We start from the raw sequence: 23,228 nt of genomic DNA, 5'->3' as shown, positions 1-23,228 counted from the left end.
AATAAAACCATGTTTCCTTACATAAGTATACAATTGGGCACAGCTTTACCATCGGCCCATAATAAAAAGATTTGGGAATAAACCACACAATTTAAGTGGAATTATGATGCACAGAAGAGTGTGTATTCCAAATTTACCTGTATGAATCAAATTACGGACAGCTTCAAATTTCGGACATTCGACATGTTTTTATTAAATTACTTCCTATCTAGTCCCTGGCCATACTTCATTTTAATTTTAAATGATTGCCATGATGTACTACAATAAATTAAAAATGTGTCTGACCCCTAGTAGGCCCTGATGACACATTAAATAAATATTGTCTGTCGGTTTACCAGCAGAGGCATTCTTAGCAGCTTTACTTCAAACCCACGCCAGTGTCATTTCTTTGATAATTCCTATTTATCGCGTCTTCGTGCATTGAACTACATAGAAATCAATTGTGGAAGAAATTATCAACGTGAAAATTACAGTTTTTTATCATATTGTGCTCTGAATTTCATTAAATCGCGTATTTAATTCTGTTCGGAATTTGAAGCAAGATTTGATATTTGATAGTTTTGTAAGGCAGTCGTTCTGTCGTTCTAGAAGGATTCATTCACTCAGAGTTGGATGTTCGGAACTTAAAATAACTTCAAAATTAAAAAGTTGTATAATGAGTATGAATTTGAAGAATACAGACGAAGTTTTGAAGCTGTTCGGAATTCGAATCATAACGTCAGTAAATTGAAACATGAGCTCGAAACTGTCCGGAATATGAATCAAAATAACGATAAATATAAATAAATATAATAATTTTTGCAGCGTTTCTAGTAAATTTATAGGTTATTTTCTCCTCTAATGTAGAATGCTTACTTTATTAAAAATGAGCTATTCAGAGGTTTGAGGTATCGAAAATCAACCTTCTAAATACACACCCCTTGGGATAAACCTACCTGCAGGGATGTACCAAATCGGGTATTTTCAATTTCGAGAAAAAATCCATGGGTATTAGAAACTGCATTGTCCAGGGTAGATTGGGTTTGTTCAATCGCGCAACAGCTAATGAAATTTTGCATAATGGATGCAATTGTTATCAATGCCATGGCTACGATGGAACGGTATCCAAAGGAAATTTGAAGTGAGAGTGCCAAGCATGTATGCGCGGAGTCTAAGTGATTCCAGTAGAACATATATCAAATGTAGAGCTTAGAAAACATTAAAGCTACAACTCCAAACATAAAGCGTTTAAGCACTTGTATCATTGATGGGTGAATCAACTCAAACCTACAGGGCTGGAGCCATACTGTGACCCGGAGTCGTACGAAAGGTACATTTAGGTACATTAAGTAGGTTCAGTAGAAATTCACCAATGAATTCGGATCGGGTCGGGAAAGGTAGGATTAGTCGTGGATCCAGCGAGTCCGGGTTGATCCGAATTATCAGTAGTTGCGAGAATTAGGTTTGATACCCTCTCCGTATTCGCAGCCGATGAGAATAAATATTTTAAGAGTTTATCGCTAATTAATTCGCTTGCAAACAAATAAAAATTCAATACTGGGGCCCTTCACGATTCTAGTTAGTTTTGTGTATGGAATTTGAATGTTGGAGGCTGAAATCATGTAAACACTCCATACAAAACCACACAAAAACTAGCCTGCAATTTTCAGTCTAGATTATTCTAGCCTCAAATCTAGAATTAGATTCGATTACTTGCTCAAAAACACGGTGTTGTTTACATTTACCCCAAGGTGCATGAAAGAGATCTCGTGGTGGAATCTAGAATCAAAGTGTATGTAGTCCAGGTGGTCCATGGGATGTTTTTCAAACCAAATTTGAATATCACTTTTTGGCAGGATGGGTGAAAACTTTTGCTCAAACAAGCTTTCTGGAGGCTTGACGAATACTCAAAACACTCTTAAAATCTTAATTCGGAAACAGAAGCGTTAAAAATCAGCCTTCTAAATTCATACACCTTGGCATAAGTCCACCTGTATATTATACCGACTTTGATTGCTGCTCGAAAACTGCCATACAATGCAAACAGCTGACAGGCTGAAATTTCAGCCTATGAACTTAAACCGGAAAGGGCCCCACTGTTAGCCAAAATCCAACTAGTAAACGCCTAAAATTTTAAAATTTAAAATCCCTGCTATCAGACCATATGTCCCTGAAAGGTGACAATGTGTCCGAAAAGTGTGTCGCAGTCTTGCGATGCAAATCCGCAGATCCCGGTATCGTCAACGTTTTAACGTATCGTCCCGCAGTCTTGCAATTGACTCCCGCCGATTCATCAAAATGTCTCGCGGTATTGAGTTCTATCAGAAAACCCTGTATGAGATCCTATACAGGCTTTCGAGACTTAATTCATTACCAAGCAGCCGGATAGTCAATCCTTGCTACGGGGTAACGGTCCATTCTAGGTGTTTGTTTGTTCTAGGTGAATTGATGTTTGGTGTAAATATCCACGAGTTTTGGCTTACAATCACAATTGGTACAGCCAGAGCGAATTGCTAGGAACACTATAGCCATAATTAGTTGCTTGAGATGCAATTTTTAATTGAAATTTTCTATTGTTTCGCTAAACATTAGGTCAAATTAAAAAATACTCTCGTGCTCTACACATTATAGGCTTCTAGCAAATATATACTTTTTTAAAATTTTACTCAATACTTATTACAGCAGTAAAATCGGTATCTTGATAACATAAAATAGCCATAATTGGTACACTTACCTCTCGAAAACTGCTAAAACAGCTAACAGGCTGAAATTTCAGTCTACGAGGTAAAGGGTACTTAAAAGGCAAAGGGGTCCTTTGATAGAATTAAAAATAAACCAATTGTTTCGCAAATATTCTAAATTTTAATGGAGAGAAAAAAATTGGCATATATTTTAAAGTGTAAAGAACGATTTTAGAATTCCTAAAATTTCATTATTTTTTCTCAAAAAACCATTAAAATTACCCGGTTCTCAAAAACAATCAAATTACATGATGTTTATGAGCTGTAGAATTACAATTGTCAAAAATTTGCTCAAATACCTTGTAAAATTATCATGGTTGCTAGAAGAGTAAAAAATGATGACTTACAAGCAAAAATAAGTGCGTTAGTGTCAAAAATTGACGTACACTGTCAAGAATTGATGTCTTAGAAAAGGGGTTTTCAAACTTTTCAGTTCACGGGCCGCATTATTTCAAAAATAACAATATTAAACGCGACCTTTAACTGATGAGTAAATGTCTAAATCTCGTTTTTATAACAAAATACTAACGATACTTGTACAGCTTTGTTTTACTAAAGCTTGATTTTTGTCGTTGAAAAGTTAAAAATAAATTTTATTCAAAAAAGTAAGTATAATATAATATTTATATTAAACTTCTATAGGGTCATCGTGGGCCGCAATCTAAGCTCTCGAGGGCTACATGCGGTCTGCAGGCCGTAGTTTGGAGACCCCTGCCAGGTAAAAATATATGCCTTACAGCGAAATGAACAATTTGATAGGCGAAATATTTGTTGGATAACCCATCACAGCAACCAGGTGATGTGCAATGTAAACAAATAACGTCCACAAAACCGTAACTAAATCCATTAAATAACTGCACTGTTAAGTATTTCGTTAATTTTCAATCAACAGTTCATCATTTCTTTTATTTTGGGAATGTTCTGCTAAAGAAGATATTCTCTTAAAGTGAATTTCAAAAGTGGGTGTAGTATCTCTCCCATTCCTTTAGCAGCAGCTGTCAGATATTTAACTTGTCAAATAGCTCATTTCACTGTATATTTCACCTCATGTGGCCGCGCGGCTAGAACCAAAATTAGGTGGCAACGATTCTCCGAAGGGGGGAATTTTGCATTTGTTGGGGGAGAATTTTCGGTCAAAATTTCACAAAATGTATTTGTATCTTCAAAAGTAAGAATTGAAACAACAATTATACGTCCAATAATTTAGTGTTAATTAAAATTGTAGAAGTTTGTTGAAATTAAAATTTACAAACTCCTTGTTTAATCCAGAATAATCTTATCAAGCTGCAAACTGATTTTTGTGCAGGAATATGTTATATCCTTAAAAAAAAATTTCAAACCGTTTTGGTTTCCAATCAGCGATACTTTGTATAATGTTACGAAAATGGCTTTGCTAACTTAAGATCAACTCAAGATAATAGAGATGGCATCGAAAAATGACATGTGGTATTTGTGGGAAGAATCAAAATACTCCTGTTAACTCTCAAATGCTCAAATTTTGAGTATTTTTTTAGAACTCGATGCTTTCAAATCTTAAACTTAGAACCGCTAAAGCGGCGTAAAAAGTTTTGTAAGTGGCTTTTAGGTTGGTAGCAACAGAACATCAACAAAGCGATAAATATCAAGGTCATGATAAAACAGACAATTAATGGGACTGAATAAAATGTTGGCAGGCAAAAGTTTGCATGCGAAATGCAGTTGGTTAGACATTGCAAGACAAAACATGCATCCTGTAAAGTATCGCATGCTTTCGTATTACCTTATGCTTTTTACTTATGATATGCTTTGGAAATTCGATTGAACAGGGCTAATTTAACCAGATCCGTACAAAAATGGGAGCATTGGTTTTTTGTTAACAACAATTCGTTGTTCAGTCTATCTAAGCTAAATATTTTACAGAAAAAGTCGAATTTTGGCCGCAATAGGCATGGAGTGGTAAAGGTAATGATGAAGTTTGATAAAGGGACCAGTAATACATACGTATTGCTAAAACATAACCATCAAAAAAGTGCAATAACAACTAAATTCTTTAAAAAAATAAAAAATAAACGGTCGTTTGATTGGCGCGCAAAATAGCTGATAGAAATATTGCATTTCCGGACCACGTGGCTAAATTCCTTTGAAGAATTGGCAACTGGTATCATATTGAGAGTCAATCAAATCGTTTTCATCATACGCCATATAATAACAAGATACAATGAATTGAAACATGACTCATCAACCAAATGTAACCCATCTCTTCTCCTGATCTAATTGAACATCATAAAATGCTCTGATTACTGGGTTATATTTGATTTTGTGGACATTAAACCGTTTCTTGATAAATTCGTTCGTTAGATCAATTGTAAAGAATGGTTGCTTAAGTTAAATTAAGTCTCGAAAGCCTGTATAGGCCGGCATGTCCGCGTAGGACGCTACGCCTAATAGAAGAAGAAGGTTGCTTAGTTGACAATTTGATACAAAATTAGTCTCAGAAAAATGGCCGAACGCTGATCAAACGAATGAATGAGGCCTCCCACATGATTTTGTAACCTTAAAAAATGTGCAGGATAGGTTATGCATAGGACTATAATACGATTTTCGCCGTCATGCTCCATTCCCTTAACTCACCCGCTGTTAGTGCTTCTCTGACCTCTCGAAGTGCAATTGACACAACTAAAATGCATTAATTTGCAAGACAGCCACTAGCAGATTGATAATAGTAATTTAATTCTTGTCTACGTAGTGTTTGGCAAACGTAAATGAGTCAAGTGCTAGATAGACGAATACTTTTTGCGCGCCCATCACTATTCAAAGTTTTTTTTTAATAATTTTGTTGTCATTGGATTATTTTAATACTATTTTTTAGTAATACATGTGTATTGATGATTCCGTATTAAATCTCATAATTACTTTTACCGCCCTATGTCTATTGCGGTCATAGTTCACCTTTTTCTGTAAAATATTCAGCTAGACGAATACTTTTTGGACTGACTGTATAAACGTTATCAACACATTTTATACACTTTCTTGAATGTATTACTTTTATAAAAAATTACTTTTCCATTCATATGTGCATTAATTTAAAAAAACAATCGCTTGTAAAAGCCAACTTACAAGTGGAGATTTAACTCGTGCTCCCTTTTAGGCAGGGGCCCTTCGCAATCCTTCAGTCCGCTTATAGGAAAATCTGCCTCTGCTTGCAAAACACGGCGATGTGACAAGCATTACCGTAAGGCCAGACAAGGTGAAATATATAGCGAAATCAAAGTGAGTTGATACATCAGGTGGGCTTATCCAATGCAATTTGATGTCTTAAAACGAAAAGAGGAAGAAAATTTGGGTTAACAGTTAGATCCATAACAAACTGGATGCTTTGATGATTTTTCTACACATCATCATCATCATCATTTATTTGTTTCTAAGCCAATCATAAATTTTAAAATTTTACACGATATTTGAGGAAAATTGGAGGTTTTTTGAATGTAACAAATGGATATATGCATAGGAACTCGGATAGGTTTTTCGCTATAAGTATGATACATTGTATGATTGATTCTAATTGTAAACAATTTTAGCAAAGTCCATATAGGATACTTTTCGATAAAGGTTGCTGCAAAATCATTATTTGGAGAATAAAACGAGTTATGGGTCGAACGACACATAATTGTAAAGCTTAAATTCTATCATTTAACATTTATGATCAATCCTACCTTTTGTTCAAGAAGTGTGTACAAATCTGTAGAATAATTAAGAGTTTATATGCTTATTCAGAGTTCATATTCGATTTCAAAACTTCATCGACGAATATTGAGAATCAATAGTCTAGTCTAAACTTGGATGGATGAATATGAACATTGAGCTAATCCTTTCAAAATAAATTTCGTGAGCGAAAAAATCATTTCAGCACACATTTCAAAATGATTTGAAACCCCCTGTTATATGTGTCGACGTTGGTCAGCTGTTGTATCTGTTCCGAAGGAAGCAAATCATTGGTGTGTGCATTGAATAATCATTGAGAATAATTGATACATATTAGGATAAAAAACTTGATATAAATCTGTAGTCCCATAAGTCTCGGGTTGACTATTTTGCTTGTTAAGTAATTTTAGCCCATCCTCATAAAGGTATAATTGTTTTGTTTGGTTGACGAATTTTGCAAGAACTACTTTTTTTTGGGAAAAATGCCTAATTCTTTAACTGAATCATTCAATCAAGCTTAAACGAAGTAATCACGCAATAAACTAAAAAGAAATTTGAAAACCTGTTTTATGAAAAAAACTTCATTTTGATTTTAGTGCGTTAAAAAAAAATGGTTTTCAATTGTTTTTATTTATTTTTTTAGTAAACCTTGTGTAGTTTCGTTTGACTCTTCGTTAATTTGACGTATTCTTTTGCACGTATCACCAGACATTGTACCCGAACGTAATATTTATGGTTTTCTGAACATGGTTACTTGGATCATTTCAAGTACATTAAACATAAACAGCAATCGACGACAAAATTCAACAAATAGAAACAGGAGAGAGCGCAATCTAGATCGTAACCGCGCGGCTATATGAGGTGAAATATACACTGAAATGAACTATTTGACAGGTGAAATATCTGACAGGTCCAGCTAAAGTGGTGGGGGAGACACAACATTCGCTTTCGAAATTCACTTAAAAATAATATCTTCGCAAGCAGAACATTCACTAATTGGAAGAAATTATGAACTGTTGGCTCAAAATTGACGAAGTACTCTATATTGTAATTATTTAATGGATACGATGAATACGATTTTGTGGACGTTATTTGTTTACATTGCACATCAGCTGGTTGCTGTGATGCTTTATCCGTCAGATATTTCACCTGTCAAATATTTCATTTCGCTGTATATTTCACCCCATGTGGCCTCGCGGTAAGGTTTTGACAGAACGGGTGAAAACATTTCCTCAAACAAGCTTTCTGGCGATTTGCTGAATAAACAAACACTCTTGTGAATACACAAGAGTTTAAACTCTTCGTTCTTTTCAATAAAATACCACCAAACACAAGTAAAACATTTCTAATTGTATGCGAAAACCAATCTGAAGTAATTTAAATCGTTTTCTGTATCACAATTATGCCGTTAATGAGGACCCCAATGTAAACTACGTAGGGGAAGGTAGGTAAAGACGGATACGTTAAGGGAAATGGTAAAAATCTGGAGATATATAAGTACTACGACCATGAAAATGTGCATACACTATCTTACACTCATGTTTTATCAGAAAATGTGTTCAAACTTTTAAGTTTCCATCACATGATTTTTTTCGTGCGGTTTTGAAACGTACGGGTAAGACGGACACCTGATATGGGAAAGATGGACACCATGAAGGGTAAGATAGACACCTATAAAAACGGTGGAAATTGAAGAAATTTACAGTATTTTAACAAATTCTATTGCTTTCCACGTTCTGGTACGGTTATAATCCAATTCTTGGCCAATTGCAACGACGATTCATTCAGCCGTGATTTTAGGAATTGTAAGCACCGCTTCTAATGTATCGTAGAATGCAGCATCTAAAGCATTATTGAAATATTGCGCACTTACAGCTGACGTTGCTCCAGCTTACAGAACAATAATCTAAAACTGTTTTTAAGGAAATTACTCCGCGAAAAGACTACAACCCCAGTATTTTTTGAAGGACTTGTTAATAATTTAAGCCATTTTCCACCATGTCAAAATTCAACATTTGATATTTGTAATCCCATAGAATTTCTCATCTATTCCTGAACGATGTCGTATCAATGCCTCATCTTTTTATTGCTTACAGTTGTCCTATTCGTGACAAAATATTGGATTTCATGAAGCGCCTCATCAGCGTCGAGCGAGTAATAGCACAACGAATGGCTACTATTTTGACCGGTGTTTCATTTCTCGCGTATTTCAATACTTTCTTTAGTTGCTGATTGGTTTATAGCTTCGGAATACCCTTATATAAGGTATTTGAAGAAAACTATTCATCACCAATTGATATAAGAAGTAAAATAAATCAATAAATTCGGTGTCCATCTTTCCCTACAATAAAGTGTCCGTCTTTCCCGCTTTGGTGTCAGGATGTTTAAACCTTCAGAAAACAACATTTTGTATTGCTGTCATTCTCGTTCTTTCGCCTGTTTGTTCATTAATGATCACGACAACTCATTCATGAAATAAAACTTCCGGAAATATAAACAATACAAGTTGTAGAGCTTAAGATCAGCAGTAGCAACATTAGATCCACAAGGGTGCACACGATTGAAAATTTATTTTGTTTGTGGATTTAACCAATTTTGCATATATTATGCCAAAAATATTCTCAAACGAGTTGTTTAACTTTAAGTTAGGATGCTGCATTGTTGATTTTTTCGAAAATTATCTTTTTCATGCATTTATGAGAAGTGTCCATCTTACCCGCAGTGTCCGTTTTTACCTACCTTCCCCTATGTGTTGTTAAGAAAAGCGAACCATTCCTTTGGAAAATCATTTCACCCATTCTGTCAAAAGATATTTTTTTTTAATCTTAAATTTAAATTTTAAATTAAATTTGAAATTAAAACCAAATTTAAGTTGAAATGTTTCATAATCAAAGACGGATGCCGAATACCCCCCAGTAATCATGTACAAAGGGGCCTCAACAATTCTTACTGCTTAGGGCCCCCGACACTGTTAACCCGCTGCTGAGTGAAACTCATATTTCCACCTTGATACCCAGCGAGACTGGTACATTACGCGGTCGTTTGCACTCATGAAGGAAAGCATTATTATGAATACAGAATCCGTGTAAACCGTGTTCCTGTTCTGTTAATGCAATTGCATTTATGGATGAATTTTTACCATTGGCCATTTTTTCCTTGAAGATCGATGGTGGGAGGGAAAATGATTTTAAGAACTTCAGGGGCATATATTGAGTTACGCCTTCAAACTACAGTTTCTTGTGTCTCTTTACCAGAGCTCTTTCCTTTATTTTTTGATGAGTAAAGAGGGCAAAGCATTCGGGAACGAGCGGAAACTACTCTGAAATCGGATGTGAGCAAGCGGAAACTGCAGGTCTACTTTAGGCTAGGCTAGGCTAGGCTAAGCTCCTATGTTTTTAGACTTGATAATCTCCGACTGCATCATGCCCGCATATTCTGTTTTATAACTGTTTAAACGAATACTTTGATCTTTAGATTTTTTTAATACAATTTTATAAATTTAGTTGCAATAGGGCAGGAGTCTCTAAAATATAACCCGTGAACCACGTGTGACCCTCGAAAGGCTAAAACTATAAGTTTATTATTTATACTATTTTGTGTTATTGTTTTTTTTTTATTTTCTAGATGAAAATCGAGCTTTCATAGTAAAATGGTGAAGAGATTATATTTTCTGGTTAATGAGAAATGTTTACGTTCACTCATAAGCGAAAAGTAAGCCCGAAATGGCACAATGTTTCACAATGTTATTTGCGACTCCTACAACAGTGTAACTGTTTCAATATTGAGCAGGCTTCTGCAGAAGTTTCACAAAAAACTGCTCATATACTTACATTTTTTGTTATTTTTCATGAAAGTGATGTTCTGTTAATTGATAAACTATTGTAATTCTTTATTTGATTTGCCGTTTGAAAGACATTTTTCAAATATATTCGTGAAAAGGAAAACACCGTTTTTGTTGGTGGTGTAGGTGTTCAATTATAAATCGAGGTTGCCTATTAAACCGTATTGACCAAAACTATACGATTTGTTTCACTAAGTTGTTTTCGGTGCTGGGGTACAATTGATGTGACTTGTTTATCGACAAGTGCCTATGCTGCGCTATTAGTTTTTTTTTTTTTGTTGCAAAATGAGGTGTCGACTGTTGTTGCTAAAGAACGAATGCGTTTGTCGATCTTTGCATACGCTGTACGTTTAGGGTGATAATTTGCAATGCATTCTCTGTTTGTCTACTTTAGTAATGCTTTAGAATCTCTTTTTTTTGTACGAACGGTGAGACCTGGGTGTTTTGCTATGGTGTGTATTGATTTGCTGAGTGTGTTACAATAAATGTGTTGCTATGTGTGTGATAGGGTGATAGTGTGAACCTGATCTTCTTCTTCTTCTTTGGCACAACAACCGCTGTGTGTATTATAACAAGTTCTGTATAGCAGATATGCTACATTGGCATTTTTTCCAATTTTTGGCAGGCTCAAATATGTTTGCTCCAATTTTCGAAAACGGCATCTTGGTCATTATGGCATTTTGACAGTTTTTTTACCGTATTGCTTCGAATGACGGACACTTAAGACATTCTTGGCATTTCATTTTTTTGTTTAGTTTAATTTCAATCGGTCGATCCTCGTATTACGCTCTTTCCTAACGCAAACCTTCTACATTTGAGGAAACATCAAAACTTCCAATAACTTTACTCGCAACATTGCAAAACATCATAAAATTGCAACAATAGTTCGATTCATATTCCGGACAGGTTTCAGCTCATGTTTCAAATTACGGACATTTTGATTCGAACTCCGGACATCCTCATTTATTTCGTCTATAATCATTTAATTCTCACCCCCCCCCCCCACACCTCCGGCTATATCATTTTAGTTTATAACTTATTTTAAGTTCTGATCACCCAATTCTGATTAGAAATGACGGTTTTAAAAACAACGGAGTTTGGATGCTGTTATTCTCTTGCACTCGTAGACGGATAAAACCGAAGAACTGCTACGCGAATTGACGGTCTTTCCCTTTTAGTCATCAATGCATTTGTCACATAAATCTTCAAATATCGTTGTTTTCTTATCTTTATAACTGTCTAAAAACATATTTGTATATAATGAATCACAATTTACGTCGGCTTTCTAGAATTATAAACATACTATGAATACATAGTAGTAACATATATGAATTAAATACGTGTTTTAATGAAATTAATTGCACCATTTGATAAAACACTATTGTTTTGACGTTGATTACTACTTCCACATCAAATTAAAAATTGATATGGGGGTATGGAGGAGCTGGACATGAAGAAATTCAATATAAATATGCCGAATGTCCGGAAACACAAGGACAGCTTCTAATGTCCTAAATTTGAATCATAACGGTATGTGAGTTACAAACAAGGAAGCCATTGAAGAAATGTGACAGCCTTGCGGCTTTAGGATACGGAGTAAGCACCGGCTGGTTAACAAATAATTATTTTTCTTTTAAGTTATTTGTACGAAAGAATGCGATGAACAGGATGAATAGTGACATTTATGATTTGTGAAATTTCGTAGTATGTCGACATACGCATTGTAGTTTTCGGATAAAGTTTTAATGGATTATTCAGCCAAACCAGACAAGTTTAGGCGGGAGCTCACAGCATTGAAGTTTCAAAAATTAACATTTCTGGTGTACCTATTTTCGGTAGCATTGAAATTGGAAAATAACTTGTTTATTGTGATTTTAACATTCCTATCAAGGTAGCATAAATTCTGCAACCATAAAATCTTTAATAATTATTATTTTCATTGGTTTACTGTACAGCTTCTCTTAATCACAATACCAGAAAAATCTATTAACTGACACCATATTTGCCGTATTTACTGATTTTACTCATTGAAACTTAAAAATTGCATGAGTAATAAGTAAATATCGGTTGCTAGATTTTAAAATATACTTTATCCTAATTTTATTGCTTTCTCTCTGTATTGGTTTTCCTCATCCACATTTCTTAACGTATATTTTTAAACCGTAGGAATGAAACTGGATAGGCGAATAGAGGAGGCAGCACCTACAGGACAGCAGCTACAAGAGCTTGGTATGCGGTTACGTTGTGATGATGCCAGCTCTGATCAGGTACGTTCCCGAACGTTCATAAAAAAACTGAATGTAACAGTTTATTTCTGCAAAATTGAAGGATGAGTTCCTGGACGAAGAGCGCTTAATGCTTGATCAATCGCCGGATGAACTAGACTCTAACGATGGTGATATAGATGACCTGGAATCTGATAACGATCTTGGAGAAGATGTAATGCATGCAACTAGTGACGGCGAACGTATCATTTATCCTTGGATGAAAAAAATCCACGTTGCTGGCGTTGGTGAGTAAAAAAACATTTTTTTAAAATACATTTGACAACCAATAATTGACTGCATGCTGAAAACATTAGCAGGTCATAAAACTAGAAACAAATTTAAAAAAGTACTTTTTATAGGATACCTAGATTCTACTTGTTCAAAAATTTTGAAAAATTGGTCACATTCTTATCTTTTCTGTCGATCAATAGACACTGCAACCGATCAAACTACCGCCGTGTATTTTGCTTTAAGCACATTCATTTGAAACTCTAGCATCAACTTTGAAGAAAATAAATTGGTTTCAATTTATCATTCTTTTGCTGGCGTTGCTCTACCTTAAGTTTTCTACAAAGCCGGAGAGAAGGTCAAATGAATCAAATCACTTCAAACCAAAAATGATGGTAGAATGGGTACGTTTCGAAAACTCTTGAAAGTTTATAAAGACTGCGTTTGACTGACAGCCTTTTCAAACAGTAGTGACGAATGACCTCGAACATTTAGTTCATTATATTGTAATTTATTAATGATTTCAAAAATATTCCATTCCTACTGGTGTTTTGAGGCAAGCTATAGTAATATGGAGACACTGAGTGTATGTTAGCGATATTTTATTTTATTTCAGCTTATGAAAATTATTATATAAACCACTTAATTTCATAAAAAAACTTCATTTGAATTTCACAAAAACAAGTTATCGTTTAACACACTATTATCGTTTTAATTTGAATTAAAGCTAGCAGGACGTTCCTACAAGTATTATAAAGTTAAGATTCAGATTACAGTAAAGCATTGAAACTACCAAATCATATTATTATTAATTTTTATTTAATAAAAAAACACAGTCGTGTGAAAGGCATATTGAGACATGGCTTAGTTATTGAATCTCTTAAATATCTTTACTTGTTCATCTGTATATTTTCGAATTATGTGTTTATTCAAAAGTAACGGTTTCGGTCGTATAGTAAAATCATTATAACTGTTTAAATACAAAACTCGTCAAACTTTATTTTAGATTCGTGACCATGCAAATAACACAATTAAAATACTCACTGATGAGCTCAAAGTGATGAGATAAAGGCATCAAGAACTCGATGAATCATTCCCTTCAAATAACTTTTTCCTCATCCAAAACAACGTCAACGAAAATTAAGTTAAAGTAGAACAACGATGCCATATGGTAATTGCCATCTTAGTACAAGCTTGTTTATAAAGCGTAATGACTTTATTCACTACCAAAATTTTATAGCGCAGAAAATGTCAGCAAACAGCTACCAAATAATTGATAACGTTTAATTTATCTGGCTTTGCTGTTTACTGTATAGTAAATTGGGTCTTCTTCTTCTTCTATTTGGCCTATCTACGCGGATATGCCGGTCTATACAGGCTTTCGAGATTTATTCAGTACCACGCAGCCGGATAGTCGGTTTTTGCTATGGAGAAACGGTCAATGGGGCCCTTTCCGTTTGAAATTCGTAGGCTGAAATTTCAGCCTGTCAGCTGTTTGCATTGTATAGCAGTTTTCGAGCAGCTATCTAAGTGAGTATAATATGCAGGTGGGCTTATCGCAAGGTGTATTAATTTTGAAGGCTGATTTTTATCGCTTCTGCTTCTGAATGAAGATGGTAAAAGTGTTTTGAGTATTCGTCAAGCCTCCAGAAAGCTTGTTTGAGAAAAACATTTCACCCATTCTGCCAAAAAGTGATGTTCAAAATTGGTTATGAAAAAATGCTATGAGACCACCTGGACTACATACGCTTTGATTCCAGATTCCACCACCTGATCTCTTTAATGCACCTTGGGATAAATGTAAACAAACCTGTGTTTTTGAGCAGGTTATAGAATCTAATTCTAGCTTATAGGCTAAAATTTTCTAGACTGAAAATCGCAGGCTAGTTTTTTGTGTGGTTTTGTATGGATTGTTTACATGATTTCCAGTTTACAGCCTCCAACTGTCAAACTCCATACAAAAAACTAACTAGAATCGTGAAGGCTCCCAATATTAGGTTCGAACTCGCCACAGGTACAAATGTAGTTAAGTCGTTCGAGCTGATGACTATGGAGCTGATTACCATGGATAACAAAATTACTGTGTTATCGAATGTGTAGCGTTGATATCAATTTTCATTCCTTGTTTTCGTTTATTTGTTCTGAAATGCTAAAAAATGTTTTTTACATATCCTAAGCTAAAATATATCTTAATAGAGCATTCCAAATGACTTAAATTTTTATGATTTAGACTAATGCTATTTTGAACATAATACAATAAAGTTCCGTTATTTTTTCGTAATCAATGAACGACAACATAGTACTTTTCATTTTGATTCTAAGTTGATGGAAATTTTTCATAATTTTGATGGGCACTCACTGCCAATAACGATGTAACTTTTTATGTAGATGCTAGTAATACTTTTTTTTTATTTTGAAATTGTCAATTAACTTCTCGTTTTTAGCTTCTAATACGCTCGACAACAAAAAGTACATTTCTTTTATCTTATCTAAAATGTGGGCTAGTATTTTACTTCTGAAAAACTTTATAGAAAATATAAGAGAAACGAAGCATTGTTGTATACATTTTCTCTTCTTTTCAATTTGAATACAAGTTACAAATAAATTTCAAATCTGTTCAGGAGAGTCCATGTACTTAAGTTCAATGATTCAGTGAATGATATAATAAAAATATATGTTGGTAATCTTTCATATAACTCTTTAAATATAAACCTGTTCAACTAACATGAAACTAATACTGCATTTTTCTAATGTCTGCACCACACACAAAACACTGAGCAAAATCAAGCGTTATGGAATAACGGATTAAATCAGGTCGCACGAAAACAAGTAGCTCTTAGATGTGTAGTTATCGATTGCTGGGGATCTATTACATTTTTTATGTTATTTCATCCATTTATCCTCCTCCCAACATTCCTATCAAGTATCAAAGAAGCTTAAACGAAAACCTTCCATAAACGGATATAAAACGTTCAAATAGCTACGAAGCGAGATATCAATACATCAAAACCGGACTGCTTGTCTGTCTGTCATCACCCACCCAAATGTTGAATGACGACAAGGTTGATTATAAGCAACATCGAACCAAACCCGGCTATGAGGGTTAATTTTTTTAACGTTTCATCCCACCTGGTAACGACAAATGTTGCTGCTCCGTCAGCATATTCATTCATGCGATACTGAGAACTAGTCATGCTTTTTACATTACTCTTTTGCACCTTCCTCTCAATGTCACTGGATTGTGCCTTCTACTATACGTAGTATTGTTGTTTGCATCTGTTAAACAAAAATGTGATGAAGCGTATTTCTGAAAACAAGAACCGTTGAGTTTGATTAAAATTTCATCGCGTATTCGATGCCCTATAGGTAATATTTGAATAACCATTTCTGCTATTCTGTAATATGAAAAACTATAAAACTTATATGTAAACTTACATTAGCTAGCATGCAGAAAAGTACATTGAACATTTTAGTATAACGTTTTAGAAAATCATATTACACTAAAATAAAAAATTAATCGATATTATTTGTTTTTGTATTTTGTATCGTATTTCATTTGCAAACTTACTATTGTCGCCTAGCACGTTAAAAACAGATTAAAACCTAATTGTATAAAAAGTCATTCTAATTATTGTTTATTTCATTTTTTAAATCATGATTTGATTTGATTTAATGATGATTTTTTACATACAGTTTGCACTTATAAGCCTCTACCGCCCCTTACGTTAATGGTACATTTAAAGTTCAATAAGACAACAGATTTATTAAAAATAGAATAAACGTCTTTAAAACCTCCGTCTATACTGAACACAGATTCATCGTATAAAGTACAAGGTTTGCGATTTTGTATTGCATCAATTGCATCAGCAAGCTCGGTACGTCATTCCCTATGAATTGACTAAGCATTTCAAAACTCACATTTTATTGCAAACGTTGCTGGAACAGCTTTTCAATCACGATACTGGTTCGGAATTGCAGTCAGATTCCGTAGGTTACTGCAACAAAAGAAACATATGTTTAGAAGTGCACCAACGTTGAAAATGCAAGTCATTCGTATGAATATAGCAGAAACCCCGGCTTGATGGCTTGCTACACACCGCAACTCATCTACACTCTATACAACCACTGCAATAATATCAATAATAACCGCCATCCTGCAGCTATTTTGCAAGTACCTGCAAGTACACACATACATGCTTTGTGACCTGTACCTTGAGTAAAGTAGATAACTGTGCCAAGGTACTTTCATTTCAAGCGAGCATAGGCAAACTTCAAACGTCATTCCTTGGCCAAGACCAATGGTACATGTTTATGAGTGTGGAAAAGGTTTGATCACTTTCTCTGTCGTTCAATCTTACACCCATTCATGAACATCACTCTCTTAGATATCATTGATCGAGCTTCTGTTTTGTTTGGTTGTTCTGTACTGCGAAATTTTGTGACGATACATTATTCAACTTGATTCATATCGAGAATCTTCGAAGAATGTTTGTATTCCCTCTCCTATCGAAATTCTCTATGTCACTGTTTCCTGAGCGCAGCGCAAGCGAGGAATTTACCCAAGCCACTGCAGCAATGCAAAAGATTAATGATCCATCCGACGCGGCCTTTGGACACTTCAGCAATCCAAAAACGAACCGTTCATCAGTACTCTACGGACAGCAGTAGTATCGATTCCTTCATCAACCAACCATGGCCACCCATGATAATCATTGTCCGTCTTATAACCACAGCGTAGTAACGACAAACGGTTTTAAATATCTATTGAAAAATTGACCTATGCAGTAGAACCCTATAATTCTACAAATCGTAAACTTACGGTGAATGTACTAACTTTCGGATCGTGGGCTTTATCTTAAATATATAAGGCATACAGAGTATTGTGTAATTCTCTTATTAAAGTTTATTCATCAACTATCTATATGAAAAATATATACTCGGTATTAGTCATCGTGATGAAATAAAATAAATTAAATAAATTCATACCGGACAACGGAAGTCTACTAGGCAACATAGAAAAGATTGTATAGATAACCACCGACATAATCAGTGGAATATGTTTTCTAGTACAACATTCAAATCTATACAGCAGTTTGAGCAGTCACACTTCTTTAAAGAAACAGCGAAATATAATTATTACTTTTTTATACAGCCAATGGTTTAGTCGTAGAGCGCCCCAGTCCCTACCACGCTAAAAAAACGAAATCGGTTTTCACCAAACTAAAGCACCCTAGTGTGTAAATGATTAATTATTTTTGTTCAAATGTATTCACACATATATACCAGTAACCGGTGACAGCCAGAACAGTAATTTACGATGTTTCATTCGAAGCGAGCAAATGCTTTAAGTAAATGCAAGCGAAATGCATTTGACAGCTGCAACGGTTGATCAATGTTTAAAATCTATAATATAGCTATTTAAATTATGTTATAAATACATCCGCATAATTTTTATCAATTCATTTTTCAAATTTTTCCGTTCATATTCATTCTACTTTACCCATGAAATCAATATGCAAATATAATTACTAAAACATCTAGGAATGTTCACTGGCTAGAGGTTGAACCCATGAATGAATCTTGCGTAGGATTGACTTAGCTGCTATGGGTAATCAATAACGATTGTTGCGTTAAATAAAAATAAGAATAGGTATTAAAACTCATTTGATAATGATACAGTGGAAGCCATCATAATTAGTATCCCAAATAACGATTTTTTTCTCATAACAATCAAATCTAAATGCTCAACAAACACAACTCATAACGAGTCGCCTAACAAACAATATCCTTTGTGTTTATGGTGCGTTTTTTGGGTTCCAGTATAAAATCAACATCAAGTTTGGTAAACATTCAGCAATTCTTTGATTTTAACTATCGCTTAGGCCAATACGAGCTTTCATAATTACTATTCGATTAATTTAAAACTATTGCAAGGGGGAAAAGTGTTGTATAGGGGAATCCGGGGCAAAATGGATATGTTAAGCAGTTTACTGAATATTCCTTTAAATATGCCACAAAACACAATTTTTCTTTCATTATTGTATGCCTCCACCCTTTATATATGGATTTAAGTTGCCAAATAGAATTAAAATAACATAAAATAATGAAAAAAGTGTTTAATAAAAGATTAAGTTTTATGAGAAGCTATTTTGACACGTGGGGTAAAATGGGAATAGCCCTGGGGCAAAATGGGCATATGTAGACAAACTGTGAAACATCAAAACACTGGGGCAATATGGGCCACAACAACTGCGCTTTGGTAATGGTCTACGCTGTCTACGCGTTTGCGCACGTTTCGTAAAATGTATTTTTGTTCTATATTTGGTTTTGCTGGTCAGGAAAGCCCTTAATTTTTTACCAAAAATATGTTATCAAAATTAAAACAGTTTTTACACGTTTAAATCTATACAATTGAATATTTTAAAGCTGTGCCTGTTATCATTGTTGAGGCGACAAATACAACACCATAGCTTCATCAAGCGCCGTATGTCAAAAGCATCTGCCCATTTTGTCCCACGTGATGCATTTTTGTATTTTTTGTTATATTAGTAAAAATAAGCAGTCAATCGCCTTGCTTTCTTGAGACAATTTGTAAAGAAACATCATATCTTTAAAAATATATCATGTAAAACTTCACCGCATCCCTGCGACACTAGTTTAAGCTTATTTTCGAAGTGGCTAAAATTACATCAATATGCTAATAAACCAAATTTGGAATTTTTCTTGGTTATTAGTTATGTAAGGGTTATGAAACTTTCATGGTGTTGATAAAACACTCTAATGAATACATTTTGAGCATTGGAAAGTATCTTTGTAGTCAAAAAATGCTTAAATAGAGGGTGCCCATTTTGCCCCACATGCCCATTTTGCCCCGCTTTCCTCTACTTGTGTGAGGCATTTTTTATCAGCACATTTGCGATCCTGGAACCAAGTGTTTTACTCTTTATCATATGGAAATCATCTAACAGTATCTACCAGTAATCTAACAGTAGCTTTTAGTTCAGGGGTTCCAAACGTTTCAGTTCGCGGGCTGCATTGCTTCGTAAATAACGGTATTAAGGACCATTTCGACGCTACTTTTGGTAATGAGACCGTTTAAATCTCGTTTCGGCAAGAAAATACTTAGTGAAAATTTTAAAGTTATACATTTTTCTATTAATGTAGCTTGATTTTTTTGGTCTGGTAAATCTTAAAAATATAATCAAAATTATCAAACTAATATGATATTTACATTATGCTTTATTTAATCATCACGTGCCGCATTAAAGGCTCTGGAGGGCCGCATGCAGCCTGTGGGCCGTAGTTTGGAGACCCTGCTCTAGTTTCTTCCATCGATCAATACATAACTCACTAATGATGTTTTTAACTAAACAGTGGTGTTAAGCGGCATAACAAGCTAACGACCTTGGGGAATTTAAGATATTTTTCATGTCAATCAAGGAGAGCTTTGTATGTCTATCAATGGTAACCTGAAAAGTCAAGCAGGGTGCTGCATTTAAGATATTCTGTTTCTGAATTCAATGTTTAAAGTGCGGCATTCTTGCATATTTCCTTGCCAATACTCCGAATCTTTAAAAAAATGCTTTCTTTTGCGATAATCTATCCTTTTTAGTTGCTACTCTTTATTTACCTCTTTAGTGCAATCAATATCAAGAAACATTGAGCACTTTGAAAATACATAAAGCTGTCATTAGGCAATCGGCTCAGTTATATGAAATTAAACGACCTAAATTAGATATATACTATGTTTTGTCTTCCAAGAATCTTTTTATTTATTAGCATTTGTTGTAGACAAAAATTGTACCTTTTTATTAGCTGTTGCATGCTATACCTTCTGCATGTACTAAATATATGCTACATCTTTTATATTTTCTCTTTAGCTAATGGATCTTTTCAACCTGGAATGGAGCCAAAACGACAACGTACTGCTTATACCCGCCATCAAATATTAGAGCTAGAAAAAGAGTTTCATTATAATCGTTACCTTACACGACGCCGACGGATAGAAATAGCTCATACGCTTGTTCTTTCGGAACGACAGATAAAAATATGGTTTCAAAACAGACGCATGAAGTGGAAGAAAGACAATAAACTACCCAATACTAAGAATGTGCGGAAAAAAAACGGCGACCAAAGCAAATCAAATGCGAGTGGCTCAACTGGACAGTCTGCAGTAATAAATAACCAAAAAAAATCCCGAAAAGTGAGTTCTACAACATTAAGCACAAAATCTAAGCAGCAACAACAAACTTTACAAAATGAAGTAAGTATTTTTTAAGCGATCGATGTGCAACGTATTTAGTGGATTTACCAAAACTAATATCAGTTAAGAGACAAAATCATCATTTTGCCAAGTTATATGAGCTATTAAGCGAAATATGTCAACGGATTAAATGCTCCCGAGTATAGTAATAGTAAAGCATAAATATAGTAAAAAATCGTTTGGTTGGAAAAATAAAATAGGAATAGACGTCACTATTTGCTGCAATAAACATTATATCATAATTCAAAGAAAACAATGTTTATTTTAAGTTGCCTGCAGTACATGAACGTTAGTTTTATGTCATATCAATCTATTTTTAAATGGGGCAACCGTTCAAATTTGATTGTTTTTCTTTTCACCAAAGACACTTTATGATAAAGTATCATTATAAACTATATTTGAATGATTTAAATTATTATTCTTTTTCTTTTTGACTCAACAACCGTTGTCGGTCAAGACCTGTCTATACTACTTGTGGGATTGGCTTTCAGTGACTTACTGATTACCCATAGCAGCATAGTCAGTCCTACATATAGGGGCAAGGTCCATTCTGGGCTTGAACCCATGGCAGGCATGTTGTTAAGTCGTACGAGTTGACGACTGTACCACGAGGCCGGCAAACGGTTTAAATTCGCGGGGTTTAAAGTTTCTTCTTATTATTTGGCATTTCAATACGTATAACGTCTCTAAAGCAAACATTGTTCAAAAATAAGAAATTTTCGGCGAAACATACACAAAGTATATATTGAATTATATTTTTGTTTGACATACTTATTTTATTTCTGCATAGTGCCTTCGAACAGACAGTCTAGAAAGTATGGCGGATGTCCACGGTACAATAACAACTATCAACACCAGCTCATCGCAGTACATGTCATCTTCTGATGTTAACAACACGTTACCGATGGCAAACGGAACCAACAACTCTAGTAACACTATTCGCAATGAACATCTTTCACAGCACCAACAGCTTCCACACAACCAACAACAGCATCATCAACTACGCCAATCTCAATTGAGCAACCAATCATCAAATAACAACAACAATAGTAACGCAACCGGCAACATGAACAACGTCCAACAACATTCCGTACTTATAAAAAATGACTACGATCTTACTGCCCTGTAAACGCAAGAATTTTTCTAGATTTTTTACCACCAACATCATTCGAATACCATCGTTCGGTCCAGCTTAAAATTTTCAATTTATTGTAGAATTTTTATCATTCTATCTAGAGATTCAAAGAGCTTATCGACGTCGATTTCATTAGTATAAATGAAATAAACACTGAACTCGAAACTAGATTCCTCTACAGTACTTTGTTTTGACCGAAAGCACAAATTAACCTAAAAATAGCTTTAATTTTTTTTAATGAAAACTACGAGTAAATATTGATGAAGAAAAAGTAAAAATATAATAGCAGCGTTGCAAGAGCATCACATATGTACAGCTAGTATGTATACGAAATTAATTTTAAGGTTAACACAGATGCCGAACATTTGCTCATAGACCAGACTTGAATATGGTTCGTGTGATGCTGCTATAGAAAGTGCTGAAAACCATTGAGAACGGAAGAAATTAAACTTCTTCATAAGTTGTACTGAACTAAATTTATAAGAATTTATTAAAATGGTTCGAGTCGAAAGGGGTAAGAAATGTTCATTCAAATAATATACATTTACAGTACATGCCATAATAGGGATACACTGATCGATATAAGAAATAAGTGAAATATATTTTACAAGGTGTTAGACTTTTTGGTTGTTGGCTGGGCTAAAAAATGACGTTAACTCGTGGTTTTCGTTCAAAATGCCAACGGTAAATTAGAAAAACGCCTGTTTATCAGGATAATTGTCATTTTAATTGACTCCACCTTCACATATACAAATTCGGATGAAACAGTGATTTAGTTTTATAAGTGAAGCGCCATGCTATATCTACTATGTACATAAGTAATTTGTAAAATGAAAATGAAGAATGAATTAAACAATGAAACGATAGCGACCTCACTGAATCATAAAGTATTTGAATCAGTTTTTTCATTAATAAATCATGAAAAAACGTATTTTTTTTTAAATTAATGTCGATTGCTCACAACATGAAAGAATGCTAATATCCTTAAAATAATCACATAATGACTTTTCACAAGAAAACTGGTAAGATAAATACTTCCTTTACTGATATGTTTAAAAACAACGTATTAAAAGAATTTGGCAAATCTACAATA

General features: G+C 34.3%; 1 protein-coding gene across 2 annotated transcripts in view; it reads left to right on the top strand.

Annotated features, from left to right (window-relative positions):
- The window catches only part of LOC120897175 (homeotic protein deformed), a 28,362-nt gene extending 5,355 nt beyond the window's left edge, over nt 1-23,007 (top strand). For both annotated transcript variants that reach the window (XM_040301838.1, XM_040301839.1), the window contains 4 exons: nt 12,409-12,509; nt 12,571-12,754; nt 20,618-21,000; nt 21,791-23,007. In XM_040301838.1, coding sequence (XP_040157772.1) covers nt 12,409-12,509; nt 12,571-12,754; nt 20,618-21,000; nt 21,791-22,129 — 1,007 coding nt within the window. In that variant the 3' untranslated portion in view covers nt 22,130-23,007. The remainder of the gene's footprint in view (nt 1-12,408; nt 12,510-12,570; nt 12,755-20,617; nt 21,001-21,790) is intronic.
- The last annotated feature ends 221 nt before the right edge of the window (nt 23,008-23,228 follow it).

The sequence above is a fragment of the Anopheles arabiensis genome, chromosome 2, assembly GCF_016920715.1.
Source record: "Anopheles arabiensis isolate DONGOLA chromosome 2, AaraD3, whole genome shotgun sequence".
NCBI lineage: Eukaryota > Metazoa > Arthropoda > Insecta > Diptera > Culicidae > Anopheles > Anopheles arabiensis.
The sequence above is the reverse complement of the archived record's forward strand: the minus strand, read 5'-3'. Positions and strand labels throughout refer to the sequence as shown.